This window comes from Bombina bombina, chromosome 4 (assembly GCF_027579735.1).
Source record: "Bombina bombina isolate aBomBom1 chromosome 4, aBomBom1.pri, whole genome shotgun sequence".
Classification (NCBI taxonomy): domain Eukaryota; kingdom Metazoa; phylum Chordata; class Amphibia; order Anura; family Bombinatoridae; genus Bombina; species Bombina bombina.
Window position 1 is genome coordinate 336,679,936 of NC_069502.1, and position 16,557 is coordinate 336,696,492.

General features: G+C 41.0%; 1 protein-coding gene across 2 annotated transcripts in view; it reads right to left on the reverse strand.

Moving 5' to 3' along the window:
- CCNL1 (cyclin L1) overlaps positions 1–16,557 on the reverse strand; it is an 83,400-nt gene that overhangs the window by 38,895 nt on the left and 27,948 nt on the right. For both annotated transcript variants that reach the window (XM_053710084.1, XM_053710083.1), the window contains one exon: positions 4,518–4,617. In XM_053710084.1, coding sequence (XP_053566059.1) covers positions 4,518–4,617 — 100 coding nt within the window. The remainder of the gene's footprint in view (positions 1–4,517; positions 4,618–16,557) is intronic.

The window sequence follows — 16,557 nt, forward strand, 5'->3', positions numbered from 1 at the left end:
CTAAATTTTGATGAACAAAAGGACCTTGTACCAGCAGATCCCTGTGACAAGGTAACCTCCATGGAGATTAGGATATCCCCACCAGATCAGCGAACCACATCCTCCACGGCCACGATGGAGCAATTGGAATCACTGAAGCTTGCTCCTGTTTGATGCGGGCCACTACAGGAGGGAGAAGTGGTAACGGCGGAAAAATTTAGATCAGACTGAACCTCCAAGGCACTGCTAATGCATCTATTAGCTCCACATGAGGATCCCTGGACCACGACCCATAGCTGTGGAAGCTTTGAATTGAGCCGTAATGCCATGAGATCTATCTCCGGCGTCCCCAATCTGTTGCAAATCTCCACAAACACCTCGGGATGGAGAGACCATTCCCCCGGATAAAAAGATTGTCTGCTGAGAAAATCCGCTTCCCAGTTGTCCACACCCAGAATGTGGATCGCTGACAGCGAGCAGATGTGGGCCTCCGCCCATTCCAGAGTTCGAGATACTTCCCTCATTGCGAGGGAGCTCCTCGTTCCCCCCTGATGGTTGATGTAAGCCACCGAGGTTATGTGGTCTGATTGGAATTTGATAAACTGACAAACCCAGAAGAGGCCAAGCCTTCAGAGCATTGAAGATCGCTCAAAGTTACAAAATGTTGATCAGGAGGAGAGATTCCTATATAGAGTCCACAGGCCCTGTGCCTTCCTGGCACCCCAAACAGCTCCCCATCCTGAGACTTGTGTCCGTAGTCACAAATTTACCAGGATGGTCTCAAGAAAGATGTCTCTTGGGACAGGTGATCTGGACAAAGCCACCAGGAGAGCGATTCTCTCGACCGGTTGTACAGAGAAATCTGTTGAGACAGATCCGAATGATCGCCGTTCCACTGTATAAGCATGCACAGCTGAAGAGGTCTGAGATGGAATCTGGCAAAAAGGAATGATGTCCATGCAGGACACCGTGAGACCAATTACCTCCATACACAGAGCCACAGAGGGCCTTAAGGAGGTCTGGAGGGAAAGACAATTGGAATTTAGCTTGTAACGTCTCTGGTCTGTAAGAAATAGCCTCATGGATATGGAGTCTATTATCGTACCCAGGAATTCCAACCTTGTACTGGGAATATGAGAACTAGAATAATGCGACGCGTTTCTCAGCTATTACAAGCTGTTTCATCAGGCTAAATATTTTTAGCCTGATGAAACAGCTTGTAATAGCTGAGAAACGCGTCGCATTTTAATAAAGATTTTAAATTTACACACTTGCTTTCCTTAATGGAGGTTTTTTTCACAACTTGAATGCTGGTAATCTTTATATTGGGATTATAAGGATATCCTGTCTTTATCTGGAGGTATCAGTCTACTGGGCGACTGTTTGGTTCCAGTTTGCTGTGAGTGCACCTGCAGGTGCTCTAGATCTTGTAAGTAAGATTGCTCATTTTACCTTTGTCCCGTCTAAACGTTACTGGGCTATGGTTTGTACATTTTGTGTCCATTCAGGAACCTGGTAACAACCATCATCAAGGGTCCCGATCTACAACCTATGTGTACCAGTGAGCTGGACCACTGAGAGGCTCCAGTCTGTCCCAATAGCACCAAAAGGTGCGCCCCCTTTGTGAGAATCCAATTGTTATTTGTGTGGATTGAATAATTAGTTTTTTGGCTGTATTAGGCCATGTTTGGCGCCTCTGTTTTCTCTCTTTTTCCAGTTACCCACCCATCAGGAAGACCATCCTGCGACTGAGATCTGCCTATTGTTTTTGGACACATACTTTGGGACATTATTATTACCACCCATTCTTGGACTGATTTTGGTATATTTTAATGTTCCTTCTAATGTGTAGGAGTATAGTTTAATATTTGTGTTGTGTGATTATATGATCTTGCATTGTGTATGCTATAGGAGGCGCCCCCTAAGGGTGTGATTACACATTGGAGTGTATTACACCCTCATTTTTTCAAATAAACTGAAAGTGCTGGTCCAGGAAAGCAAATCTTAGGAACTTGACATGATCCTTGTGTATAGGGACGTGAAGGTATGCATCCTTCAGGTCTATCGTGGTCATGAACTGTCCTTCCTGAACTAAGGGCAGAATGGACCTTATTGTCTCCATCTTGAACGGGGGGGACAGATAGGAATTTAAGCCCTTTAGGTCTAGAATCGGGCGAAAAGTACCCTCCTTCTTTGGGACCACAAAGAGGTTCGAGTAGTAACCCAGACTTCTCTCTGCTGGCGGTACCGTTACAATGACCCCCATGGAGAGATCCCTCACGAACCCTAGAAAGTCCTCTTTTCTGGCCTTGAAGACAGGTTTGATAAGAGGAATCTGCCCCTGGGAGGATGAGACGTGAAACCTATCCTGTATCCCTGAGCGATGACCTCCAGGACCAATGGGTCTTGCACGTCCCCAAACCAAGCTTCTGAAAAGAATGAGTCTGCCCCCTACCAGATCCAGTCTCGGATCGGGGACGGCCCCTTCATGCAGACTTCTTCCTCTGCTTGGATTTATTCCAGGACTGAGTAAGCTTCCAAGTTCCCTTGGATTGCTCAGGCCTTGCAGAGGGTTGCGGACGTTGGGATTTATCCAAAAGAAAGGAACAAAAATATGGACCTTGTCCCTTAGGCTTTTTCTTATCCTACGGTAAAAAGGCACCTTTGCCCCCAGTAAACGTGGAGATGATTGAGTCCAGAGGCCTGGACCAAAAAGAATCTTTCCCTTAAATGGGAGGGAAAGAAGTCTAGATTTTGAAGTCATTTTCCAACCCAGAAAGAGCATCCTCTGAAGTATCAGAGGTGTCTTCATCAGCGGATAATCTGGTATCAGATAGATCAATAAGATAGTAGATGACCCCTGGGAAGGATAGCATCCCTCCATAAGGAACTACTCCGTATCTTCTGACACTTTTCTGCCAACCTCCTGTGACGAAAGGCAAAGAATGGCTGGGGGATGAGGGAAGTGGGGGGGGTATTTAAGCCTTTGGCTGGGGTGTCTGTCTCTTCCTGGTGGCCAGGTTCAGTATGTCCCAAAAGTAAGGAATGAAGCCATGGACTCTTCATATTAAGAAGGAAAAGGGAGTTTACCTGAAACTTTTTCTCAACTTTCTTTTGTTTCTAATTTTACTTTATTTCGACATTTGAAATAGCTGATTTTTCTCTCTGGTATCCCTACCTATTCTAAAAGTGTCTATACTTAAGTATTAGGTCAAATAAAACCTGTGTAAACATAGCCAGCAGAAGGAATTACACTCCTAGTAGTAGTTTTGTTCTGCGTATTGGGCTTCGGTTTATAGAGATAATATAATAATAATAATAATAATAATAATAATAATAATAATAATAATAATAATAATAGATACTTGTATAGCGCACATCCTAGAACTTAACAGACTTGCGGCGCTGATAACAGGTATTATTGTTACTAATATAAAGAAGCATGCGAGTGTACAGAAAGTGATAAAAGATAATCAGATTTCCCTGCAAGCTCAACCAATTTAGATGGGCTGTGGTTTTAAAGAACAAAACTAGATATTTCAAATAAAAAAAATCGTCGTAAAGGAGCAATCTCTCATACATTTTAAACTCGGCAGCCGATATAAAAAGTAATTAGAAATATTAAACTCAACATTTCAACGCTGCATAAAATGTTTCATTATCGCAAGCGAAACATAATTGCAATATACAGTAGAGTCATTATTTTGCAGCCTTTAGTTTCACTTTCTCCCAGGGAGGCTTGGGTTAATACTTTAAAGGGACAGTCTAGGCCAAAATAAACTTTCATGATTCAGATAGGGCATGTCATTTTAAACAATTTGCAGAGGCTTAGATACAAGATAATCATAGAGGTAAAACGTGTATTATAACTGTGTTAGTTATGCAAAACTGGGGAATGGGTAATAAAGGGATTATCTATCTTTTAAACAATAAAAATTATGGTGTAGACTGTACCTTTAAGGCAATTTAGGTGAGCTTATGTTTACTCCCCTCAGCTTCTATTGTGTCGCATGCTTTTAAAAAGGTGGATTTTCAGTTTTGCACCAATAATGAAGATTTGCCTATCAGTCTATGAAATAGTAACCAAGTTGAATCAGTGCTAAATAATCTTAAGGTAATACAAGAAGAGTGAAGGCTAACTTCAGTCTGCACATGTGCAAACAGAGTTTGTGTTAAATCTGAATAGTAGTTTGCGATTGATTAGCAGGGGTTATTTTGTTCTGGGGGACAGATAAATCAGTGAAAACAACAAACAAAAACAATATACTAATTTGACAAAATAAAGCTGCAGTTTTCATTGCAAAATTATTCTTATATATGAAGATTTATAATCATGTACATGTAGTTTACAATTTGTGTTTAGTGTCCCTTTAAAAAGGTAAAAAGAATTGTACAGTACACTGTCCCTTTAACATGACTAAAACAGCTAACCACAAGACCGTACCCTCTTATTGTGGCTTTATCTAAATTACCAGCAGGCCACAAAAGCCTGAATAAAACAATGCAATTACAGTTACCTTTATGAAAGTGTAATTTACCTGCAAAGCCCGAGCTGCAAGATAAATACAAGCACATGCAACAGTTTCTGCTTCAAATCGCACAAACACATTGGTTCGGAGACAATCATTCATGTAATTCCTGAAAAACATAAAACATTCAGAGCATAAATATCCAGCAAATGCCAATTATATACACAGATAGAAATGCACTTGATTTTTTTCCTTTTCTATTAAAGGGACATGAAAAACTAACTTTTTATTTCATGATTCAGATAGAGCATATACTTTTAAACATTTTTCCAATTTAATTCTATTGTCTGAAGTTCTTAATTATTTTGGTTCTCTGTTGGAGGAGCAGTAATATGCTATTGGGAGCTAGTTGAAAACCAATGAGAAGAGTCAAAATTTGTTCAGCCACCAATCAGCAGCTTCTGAGCCTACCTAGGTATACTTTTAAACAAAGTATACAAAAGAAAACAAAATTTATGCTTACCTGATAAATTTATTTAATTTCTTGACATGGTGAGTCCACGGATCATATAATTACTATTGGGAATATCACTCCTGGCCAGCAATAGGAGGCAAAGAGCACCACAGCAAAGCTGTTAAATATCACCTCCCTTCCCTCCAACCCCAGTCATTCGACCAAAGTAAAAGGAGAGAAAGGAAGCAACAAGGTGCAGAGGTGCCTGAGGTTTATAATACGACAAACACCTGTCTTAAACAGGGCAGGCCGTGGACTCACTGTGTGAAGAAATAAATAAATTTATCAGGTAACCATAAATTTTGTTTTCTTTCTAATGACACGGCAAGTCCAGGGATCATCTAATTACTATTGGGAATCAATACCCAAGCTAGAGGACACAGATGATAAAAGGAGGGACAAGACAGGGAACCTAAACAGAAGGCACCACTGCTTGAATAACCTTTCTCCCAAAGAAAGCCTCAACCGAGGCAAAAGTATCAAATTTATAGTGTGTGTAGAGAGGACAAAGTTGCAGCCTTGCAAATCTGTTCCCCAGAAGCTTCATTTTTGAATGTCCAGGAAGAGGAAACAGCCCTTGTAGAATGAGCCATGACTCTCTCAGGAGGCTGCTGTCCAGCAGTTTCATAGGCCAAGCGAATTATACTCTTCAGCCACAAAGAAAGAAGTAGCCGTAGCTTCCTGACCCTAATGTTTCCCAGAGAAAACCACAAACAGAGCCGAAGACTGAAGAAAATCCTTAGTCGCCTGTAAACAATATTTCAACGCACGCACCACATCTAGGTTGTGCAGCAGAAACAACAATCTATTGATTAATGTTCCTATCTGAAACTATCGTAGGAAGAAACCCTAACTTAGTACGCAGGACTACCTTATCAGAATGAAAAATAAGATAAGGGGAATCACACTGCAACGCTGAAAGTTCTGAGACACTACGGGCAGAAGAAATTGCAACAAGAAACAAAACTTTCCAATATAATAACTTAATATCTAAGGAATGCATAGGCTCAAACGGAGCCTGTTGAAGAACTTTAAGAACAAGGTTAAGACTCCAGGGATGAGTAACAGGTTTGAACACAGGCCTGACAAAAAGATTGCACGTCTGGTAAGTCCGCCAGACATTTATGCAACAAAATAGACAAGGCATATTTGACCCTTCAAGGTACTTGCAGATAAACCCTTCTCCAGACCCTCCCGAAGAAAGAACAAAATCCTAGGAATCCGAACTCTACTCCAAGAGTAGCCTCTGGATTCAAACCAATGCAGATATTTACGCCATATCTTATGGTCAATCTTTCTAGTCACAGGCTTACGAGCCTGAATCATGGTCTCAATGACCGACTCAGAAGAACCACGTTTAGATAAAATTAAGCTTTCAATCTCCAAGCAGTCAGCTTCAGAGAAACTAGATTTGGGTAAAGGAAGGGCCCTTGCAGTAGAAGGTCCTTCCTCAGTGAAATTCTCCAAGGTGGGAGAGATGACATCCCCCACTAGGTCTGTTACCAGATCCTGCGAGGCCACGCCGGTCCTGTTTGATTCGAGCAATGACCCGAGAAAGGAGAGCGAACGGAGGAAATAGGTATGCTAGACTGAAATTTCAAGGGACCGCTAGAGAATCTATCAGTACAGCCGGAGGATCCCTTGATCTGGACCCATACTTCGGGAGCTTGGCATTCTGACGAGATGCCATGAGATCCAGTCCCGACTGTCCCCACTTGAGAATCAAGCTGGACAAACACTTTTGGATAGGAGTTCCCACACCCCCCGGTGAAAGGTCTGTCTGCTCAGAAAATCCGCTTCCCAATGGTTCACTCCTGGAATGTGGATTGCAGATAAACAGTTGTGGGTCTCCGCCCACTGAATAATGTTGGCTACCTCTATCATGGCCAAGGAACTCAGAGTTCCTCCTTGATGGTTGATGTAAACCACTGAAGTCATGTTGTCCGACTGGAATCTGATAAACCAGGCTAAAGCTAACTGAGGCCAGGCTAGAAGAGCATTGAAGATTGCCCTCAGCTCTAGAATGTTTATGGGGAGAACAGACTCCTCCCGAGTCTTTAGAGAGCCCAGACTGCTCCCCATCCCAGCAGGCTGGCGTCCGTTGTCATAATCACCCAGGTGGGTCTGCGGAAGCAGGTTCCCGGGGAGAGGTGTTCCTGAGACAACCACCAAAGAAGAGAATCTCGTTGCCTGATCCAGATGTAATCACAGAGACAGATCTGCATAATCCCCGTTCCATTGTCTGAGCATGCATAACTGCAGAGGTCTGAGGTGGATACAGGCAAACGGAATGAGCCACAAACTGGAAGTGTTGGTCTAGAAATGCGAACCTCAGAAACTTGCGATGATCCCTGCGTATGGGAACATGCAGGTACACATCCTTTAAATCTACTGTTGTCATGAATTGACCCCTCTTGAAACAAGGGAAGAATGGAACAAATAGTTTCCATCTTGAAGGACGGTACTCCTGTTTGAGATCTAAAATTGGTCTGAAAGTTCCCTCTTTTTTGGGAACCACGAACAGATTGGATAAAATCCCAGACCCTGCTCCTGCATTGGAACAGGAACTATCACTCCCAGGACGGAGAGGTCCCCGACACAGTGTAAGAACACCTCTCTTTTTATCTGGTCTACAGGTAATCTTGAGAGCAGAAACCTGCCCCTTGAACTCAAGTTTGTATCCCTGGGACACTATGTCCACCGCCCAAGGATCCTGAACCCACGCCTGAGCAAAGAAGGAAAGTCTGCCCCCCACAAGATCCAGTCCTGGATCGGGGGCAGACCCTTCATGCTGACCTTGAGTCACTAACACGCTTCCCCTTGTTCCAAGATTGGTTGGACCTCCAGGAAGGCATGGACTGTTCCTGCATTGTAGAGGGAGAGGAAGGATTACCCTTGAAGTTTCGAAAGGAACGAAAATTACTCTGACGTTCCTTCTGCTTATTTCTCTTATCCTGAGGGAGGAAATGACCCTTTCCTCCCGTAATGTCGGAAATAATTTCAGCCAATCCCGGCCCAAACAAGGTCTTACCCTTGTAAGGAATCGCCAAAAGCTTAGACTTAGATGATACATCCGCAGACCAGGATTTCAACCATAAGGCTCTGCGGGCCAGTACGACAAACCCCGAAATTTTTGCTCCCAGCTTGATAACCTGTAGGGAAGCATCCGTAATAAAGGAATTGGCCAGCTTAAGGGCCTGGATCTCTTCAAGGGGAGTGTCTGAATAGAATCAGACAACGCATCAAACCAGTATGCCGCCGCACCGCAGGTTGCCATGGTAAACCCTGGTGTACATACATCTGTTTGAGCAACCCCTCCAGGCTTATATTACTCAGGCTTTTAATGTTAGGGCAGCATTAAATACATGGGAGGCACAGTGAGGATTGTACCCCACAAGTTCCCTTTGCTTGAAAGCTACCACTGCTCTACTGAAGAGACTGACATGGGCTATGGCTACACCCCAGGACAAAGCAGAACAAACGTGTACTGCTCAAACAAAATCTTGCTTGAAGAATCTTCTTCCAAACACCTAAACTTTACCACCTCCTTGCTCTTAACGTAGGCAAAGAGAATGACTGGGGTTGGAGGGAAGGGATAGTAATAATGATGATCCGTGGACTCACCATGTCAATAGAAAGAAAACAAAAATAGAATATATTGGAATGTTGTTTAAAATTGCATGCTCTATCTGAATATTAAAAGAAAGAAAAAAATAAATAAATCGTGTTTTAGGTCTCTAATAGGATAGAAAAGTCAAATTACACTTGCATGATTCAGATAGATTGTGTAATTTTAAGAAACTTAAATTAACTTCTATTTTTAAATATGCTTCGTTCTCTTTGTATTCCTTGCTGAAAAAGTATACGCATATTTCCTACGCTAGTGGGAGCTAGTTGCTGATTGGTACCTGCACACATTTGTTTCTTGTTATTGGCTTTCTAGATGTGTTCAGCTAGCTGCCAATAGTGCAATGCTGTTCCTTCAGCAAAGGATAACAAGAAAATAAAGCAAGTTTGAGAACAGAATTAAATTGAAAAGTTGTTTAAATTTGTATGTTCTATCCAAATCATGAAATAAATTTTTGGGGTTTCCTGTCCCTTTAACTCTGCTGTATGTTATGAGAAGGAAAAAAAATTTGATTGTGCACGTAACATTTATTCACAAGGAATGCGTCCACAAAAACGAAATTTATGCTTACCTGATAAATGTATTTCTTTGACACGGCGAGTCCACGGATCATCAGTAATTACTATTGGGAATATCACTCCTGGCCAGCAGGAGGAGTCAAAGAGCACCACAGCAAAGCTGTTCAGTATCACCTCCCTTCCCTCAAACCCCAGTTATTCGACCGAAGAAAAAGGAGAGAAAGGAAGTAACACAAGGTGCAGAGGTTTACAAAGCAAAAAGACGGTCTGAACAAAATAGGCTGGGCCGTGGACTCACCGTGTCAAGAAATAAATTTATCAGGTAAGCATAAATTTTGTTTTCTTTCTAATGACACGGTGAGTCCATGGATCATCAGTAATTACTATTGGGAATCAATACCTAAGCTAGAGGATACGGATGATCAGGGAGGGACAAGACAGGGAACCTAAACAGAAGGCACCACTGCTTGAAGAACCTTTCTCCCAAAAGAAGCCTTTTGAAAAAGTGTGTAGAGAGGACCAAGTTGCAGCCTTGCAAATCTGTTCCACAGAAGCTTCATTTTTGAATGCCCAGGAGGAAACGGAGCTCGTGGAATGAGCTGCGATTCTCTCAGGAGGCTGCTGTCCATCAGTTTCATAGGCCAAACAGATTATACTAATCAGCCACAGAAAGACGTAGCAGTAGCTTTCTGACCCTTGCGTTTCCCAAAGAAAACGACAAACAAGGCAGAGGACAGGCAAAAATCCTTAGTCGCCTGCAAATAGCATTTCAACGCACGCACCACATCCAGGTTGTGCAACAAACTCTTTATGAGAAGATGGGTTAGGACACAAAGGAGGAACGATTTCTTGGTTAATATTCCTATTCGAAAACACTTTAGGAAGGAACGTACATAGCAGGTACAACGATTTGCTGATTAATATTCTTGACCAAAACAACCTTGGGCAGGAAACCAAATTTAGTATGCAGAACCACCTTAGAGTGAAAGATAAGGGGATTCACACAAACGCCGAGAGTTCAGAAACTCTCTGAGCAGAAGAAATTGCAACCAGAAACAAAACTTTCCAAGATAACATCTTAATATCTAAGGAATGCATAGGCTCCAACGGAGCCTGCTGAGGAACTCTAAGAACAAGGTTCATGCTTGAACACAGGCCTGATTCTAACCAGGGCCTGACAGAAGGATCGGACATCTGGCACATCCGCCAGACGTTTGTGCAACAATATAGACAAGGAAGAAATTTGACCCTTCGAAGTACTAGCAGATAACCCTTTCTCCATACCCTCCTGGAGAAAAGATAAAATACTTGGAATCCGAACTGTACACCAAGAGTAGCCTCCTGATTCACACCAATACAGATATTTAAACCATATCTTGTAGTAAATCTTTGTCACAGGCAAGGGGGAATGTGCAGGTACACATCGTTTAAACCCACTGTTGTCATGAATTGACTCTTGTACCAAGTGAAGAATGGAACGAATCATTTCCATCTTGAAGGATGGTACTGAGAAACTTGTTTACACTCCTGAGATCTAAAATTGGTCTGAAAGTTCCCTTTTTTTGGGAACCACAAACAGATTGGAGTAGAATCCCAGACCCTGTTCCTGTTCTCTTGAGCGAAGAGAGAAAGTCTGCCCCCAACAAGATTTTCTCCCGGATCAGGGGGCAGACCCTTCATACTGACTGAGTCACTAACAAGCTTCTTAGATTGCTTCCACTTTTGCCAAGACTGATTGGGCTTCCAGGAAGACTTGGACTGTTCCCATTTGGAAGAGGGAGGGGAAGACTTAGCTTTAAAGTTTCGAAAGGAACGCAAATTACTCTGACGTCCTGTTTATTCCTCTTATCCTGAGGGAGGAAGTGTCCCTTTCCTCCCGTAATATCCTTAATTATTTCGGCCAAGCCCGGCCCAAACAAGGTCTTACCCTTGTAGGGAATCACCAAAAGCTTAGACTTAGATGACACATCCACAGACCAGGACTTCAACCATAAGGCTCTGCGGGTCAGAACATCAAAGCCAGAAATCTTTGCTCCCAATTTAAAATGACTTGTAGGGAAGCATCTGTGATAAAGGAATTAGCCAACTTAAGAGCCTTGATCCTGTCCTGGATCTCTTCAAGGGGAGTATCGGTCTGAATAGATTCAGACAACACATCAAACCAGTAAGCTGCCGCGCTGGTGACAGTAGCAATACACACCGCAGGTTGCCATTGTAAAAACCTGGTGTACATACATCTTTATAAGTAACCCTTCCAACTTCTTATCCATAGGATCCTTAAAAGAACAGCTATCCTCTATGGGAATTTGGTTTTCTTAGCCAAGGTGGAAAATGCCCCTTCCACCTTGGGGACCGTTTGCCAAGACTCCTTGATAGAGTCAGCTATTGTAAACATCTTAAAAATTGGGGATAGAGAAGAGGGATACCAGCTCTCCCATTCCTGTGCAATAATCTCTGTAGCCCGGTCTACAGGAAAAACATCCACCGCGGAAGGAAAGTCAATGTATTTGTTTAGCTTACTAGACTTCTTAGGATTGACTACGACAGTCGTGTCGGAGTCATCCAAGGTGGCCAAAACCTCCTTACTTAAGTAATGGAGGTGTTCTAGCTTAAACCTGAAGAATACAACTTCAGCATCAGAAGAAGGAATTACACTGTCTGAGATTTCACCCTCAGATGCTACTGAAGTATCTTCCTCAGACTTCTGGGAGGAAACATTCGGAATAGCCACGACTGTGTCAGAAACCTTACTCACTGATACTTTATATTTTCTCTTGCGCTTTCCCTGCAACATGGGAAAGGCAGACGGCGCATCAGTTACGGCAGAGGATATGTGGGTAGCAATGTCTTGCAAGGTAACTCCAACCTGAGTGCGAGAGGAATCGCAGGGCACTGCATGTGCAGACGATAAGGTTTGGGACACTTGAGGAGAAAGCTGCGGCATATCTTTTACAGGAGACCCCTGAACAGCATCTGCCTTAGATAATGATGGCTCAGAATCAAAATGTCTATCCCTGTAATGCAATGGTGGTTCCACATTAGCATCCAAACACAAACTACAAGTAACATTTTGCAGGGCCTCTTGGTCCATCTTTACCCAATAAATGAACAAACAAAAAAATAAAACACTTTTATTTAACTTTGAAATTTATTGTTAAAAAAAAATAAAAAAATAAAAAAAAAAAAAATAAAAAGTTAATGCCCCTTTAAATTTTAAACTAACTTATTTTTTAACAGCAGAGCAGCGGCTCTATAAAAACCCAAACAGCCTCTAGACTTCAGCAAGCTCTGCTGAGGTGCCTACCTGTCCTGTTAATGATCAATACTCAATCCAGAGCTACTCCAACCGGCTAACAGGCTATCGCTCACAGTCTTCTGAAAATGCAGAGCTGCAACGAAATTACTTTACCATTCCGGCACGCACAGGAAGTGATCCGGAAAAGCATGCAAAACACTTGCTGCCTCAGAAAACTGAAAATTCCCAGCCATCATTAACTTCCTTGTCAAAATTAAAGCCCCCCAAAAGTAAAACACACTACCGATGTCATCCACCCTGTCCGGAACACACCAGAGACAAAACACTAACTGAGCCTTATCAACAAATTTTTTTATCTTGTCCCCAGTGCCTGCACAAACTGTCTCACATTATCCTATTAACCTATAATAGGATTAAATGTATTTAATGTCCCAAACAGAGATAACCGTTAAAGTGCCAATATTTTCCCCCTTTTTAAAAAAATTCAATTTGGCACTTACCTCAATGTAAATATGCCCGGCAGCAGGACAGCTCACTAGGTTTGAGAGGCATCATCCCTCACATGGACCTGTGGAGAAAGGAAAGACTGAATTATCTTACTCAGGCTTTCAAGTTAGGGCAGCAACAACTGTTTGAAAGGCGCAGTGGGGATTATACCCCAAAAGTTGCCAATTGCTTAAAAGCCACCACTGCTTTACTGAAGAGACTGACGTGGACTACAGCTAGACCCCATAAAAGATCAGGGCAAACCTGCTCTGCTTTAAAATAAACTCGATTGAAGAAATTTCTTTCAGACATCTAAACTTTACCACCTGCTTGCAACGCAGGCAAAGAGAATGACTGGGGTTTGAGGGAAGGGAGGTGATACTTAAAGGGCCATGATACCCAAATGTTGAAACACTTAAAAGTGATGCAGCATAGCTGTAAATAACCGACTAGAAAATATCACCTGAACATCTCTATGTAAAAAAAGATGTCTGAACATCTCTATGTAAAAGTTCCTCAGTAGCCACATCCCATTGTAAATAACTTTAAGCAGCAAATCAGTATGTCTGTCCCGGGACAGCTAAGGGAGTGAGCTTCGTGAACACTCATCTTATTTCCCTATACAGTTTAAGGAAGTTTACTATGAAATCTCATGAGAGTAAAGTCACATCTCATGAGATCACAGTAAGAGTTCATGACATCAGCACTGTTGATGCAGTTCATTTCTTCATTTGTTTTGTTTTTTACCTGCAGCTAGGCAGCAGCTGAGTATAACTTTTAACACAGAACTTACTCTGCTAAGCTGATTAAGTTGTGAGGTAAAATATATTTCTTTTTTACATAGAGATGCTCAGGCGATATTTTCCTGTCAGGTTTTTACAGTTATACTGCATCAGTTTCAAGTGATTTAGCATATAAGTATTATGTCCCTTTAACAGCTTTGCTGTGGTGCTCTTTGCCTCCTCCTGCTGGCCATGAGCGATATTACATTTAGTAATTACTGATGATCCATGGACTCAGTGTGTCATTAGAAAGAAATATGATTTTTTTAGAATCCCTGTAAAACTACTGACCGTCAAAAGCTATAAAAAAACTAAACAAACAAAAAAAACAACTAATTGTTGATGCTCTCAGGTAAGAGGACAAAATATAAAAGTTACTTATGCAACATTAGCTAACCTGCAAACTAGCAACAGGGTATATTCTAATCATTTAGAGTCTGTGTATACCTAGCATTACTCCGGTAAACCTGACATTAACCAAGTGGCTGTGGGTAAAGCCCGATGTAACATGATAAATCTTCTCAGAGTGCATTGAGTCACTGCATCAAACATATATACGATGCACTGTAATTCACACTTTTTCACTATTTTTTTGCTTTTGCCTGGGGGGGGGGGTTCAATGAGGGTGAAGCTCCCCTTGTAAACCTCATTCCCCAAGGATCACTTGGGGTAGATGCTAGAGGATCGGCAGGGTGCCTTCCTTTAACCCCCACATGCAGAGGCAAAAAAAAAAAAAAAAAAAATTGTGTAGAAGGGGGAATAAAAGTGCATCGGGCTTTACCCACAGACGCTTGGGTAATGTTAGGTTTACCCGTAACATACACACACATATGATACACATTCACTATAAATCTATGGAATAATCTGGTACATTTTTGTAAAGGATCAGAATACAATACTGATAAATTCATTTAACGACTGTTTACAATCTAACACAAAATGAACAGGCATGGAACAAAAATGTGTTATCTGCATTTGATATAGAAATGTGTGCCTAACCATTTTTGGCGCCAGATTGGTTTTGTATTTTTTTTAGTGTGAAAGTGCATGGATATTTGTAAGCTGGCACCGAAAATAGGTATATGAATTTTTGCATAAGCCTACAAATTTAGAACCTAAAACATTATTAAAGTAATTTGCGTTTCAAAATGGATAATACATCTGTCAATTTACAAATATTAAAAGTTTTCATAAAACCTAAACAAAAACAGTAGAATGTTTTAACATTTTGTAAAAGCAAATGAAGTCAAATATGAAATCCGTATACAAAAATTTAGATTTAGGACTTTAAAGCTTGAATATTTTTTTCAAAATAATAATGGAGGGAAAAATAAAGAACCAATGAAAAAAAATTATATCTGAGTGTAACACTAATATTACACAGCATTCATAACTGAATTTCAAGACAAAACAATTCCATGGCATTAATAGAATTGTATTACGATTGTGTTCTATGTAGGACAGAAAAATAAAAGAGCAATAATACCAATTCATTAAAGCAGGCATCAACAAATCTGTTTAAAATGTAGGAGCCAGTCAATGGTATGTGTCTATAGATATGAGGAATAACTCAAAGTTAGGAGCCCATTGTAAAATTCTAGGAGCCAGTGGCTCCCTGGCTCCTAGGTTTGTCAAGCCCGGCATTACAAGTATTTTAAAACTGTAGAACTGCATAATCAACAAGTGCATAATACAATAAGACAATGCAATAGCACTTACTATACATTTTAAAATGAGTGGAATTTTTTTCTGTCAAAATTTACTTCAATCTGCCGGCACCCCTATCCTACGTGAGACCGATCAGCCAATCACAGACATACGTATACACTGTAGATTTTTGTATGTGCTCAGTATTAGCTGGTGCCTCAAAGTGTGCATATATAAAAAGACTGTGCAGAATTTGATATTAAAAAGTAAACTAAAAAGTCTCTTAAAAACTGCACTACTATAAAGGACATGCATAGATACTGATATAAAAGTCCAGTTTAATGTATTTTAAAAACTTTTAGCACTGTTGATCAGGTTAGGCTAGGACACCCAGTGAAAGGGGCTGGGAAATCAGGATAAGCAGATACTCCCCCCTCCCTTGCATATGAAAAGACCCGTTAGACAAACAGGAGCAAGCTTAAATCTGTGAACATCAGTATACATCTAAAACTTTGGGGCTTGGTTAGGAGTCTGAAAATCAGCACGTTATTTAAAAATATGTAAAATTATACATTGTTACAAAAACACTCCCAGACAGGCTATATAAATTGATAATCTACAAAACATTTATACAAAGAAAAATCTAGTGTACAAGGTCTCTTTAAAAGGGAAATGATACCCAAATGTTGAAGTACATGAAAGTGGTGTAGCATAGCTGTAAAAAGCTTGTTAGAAAATATCACCTGATCATCCCTATGCAAAAAAAGGAAGATATTTTACCTCAAATTTCCTAAGTATGCACACCCCACAGTAGAGAGACTTCAAGCAGCCAGTTCAGCATACGAGTATTACGTCCCATTAATGTGTTCCAAATGACTTTGTATACTTAAATATGAAGGAACAATTTCCCATATATTTAATACAAGTAGTATTTTTGTATTTGAAATAGATGGGGGGTTCCATTAAAACCATCACCTAGGACATGCCCATAACAAAGAGCCGTGCTGGAAGTAAAGCAGGCCCACTAATGTGATTTATATTAAATATTGAAATGCTAGTTATGGCTGGGATGTTGAATAAGCACAACCAGCTAACCCACTATGCCCCCCACTGGGAGATTAATCAGTGCTATTGTCTTTTTTTACATAGCTTTTCTACAGAGAAAATGTTTGTTACTCTTATTTTTAGTATAGGTGAGGACATAGAAGGCAAAAATCAGCAATTTTAAACAACAAATAAAAGGTAAAGAAGCTGGTTGCAAACAATTGAATACACTCA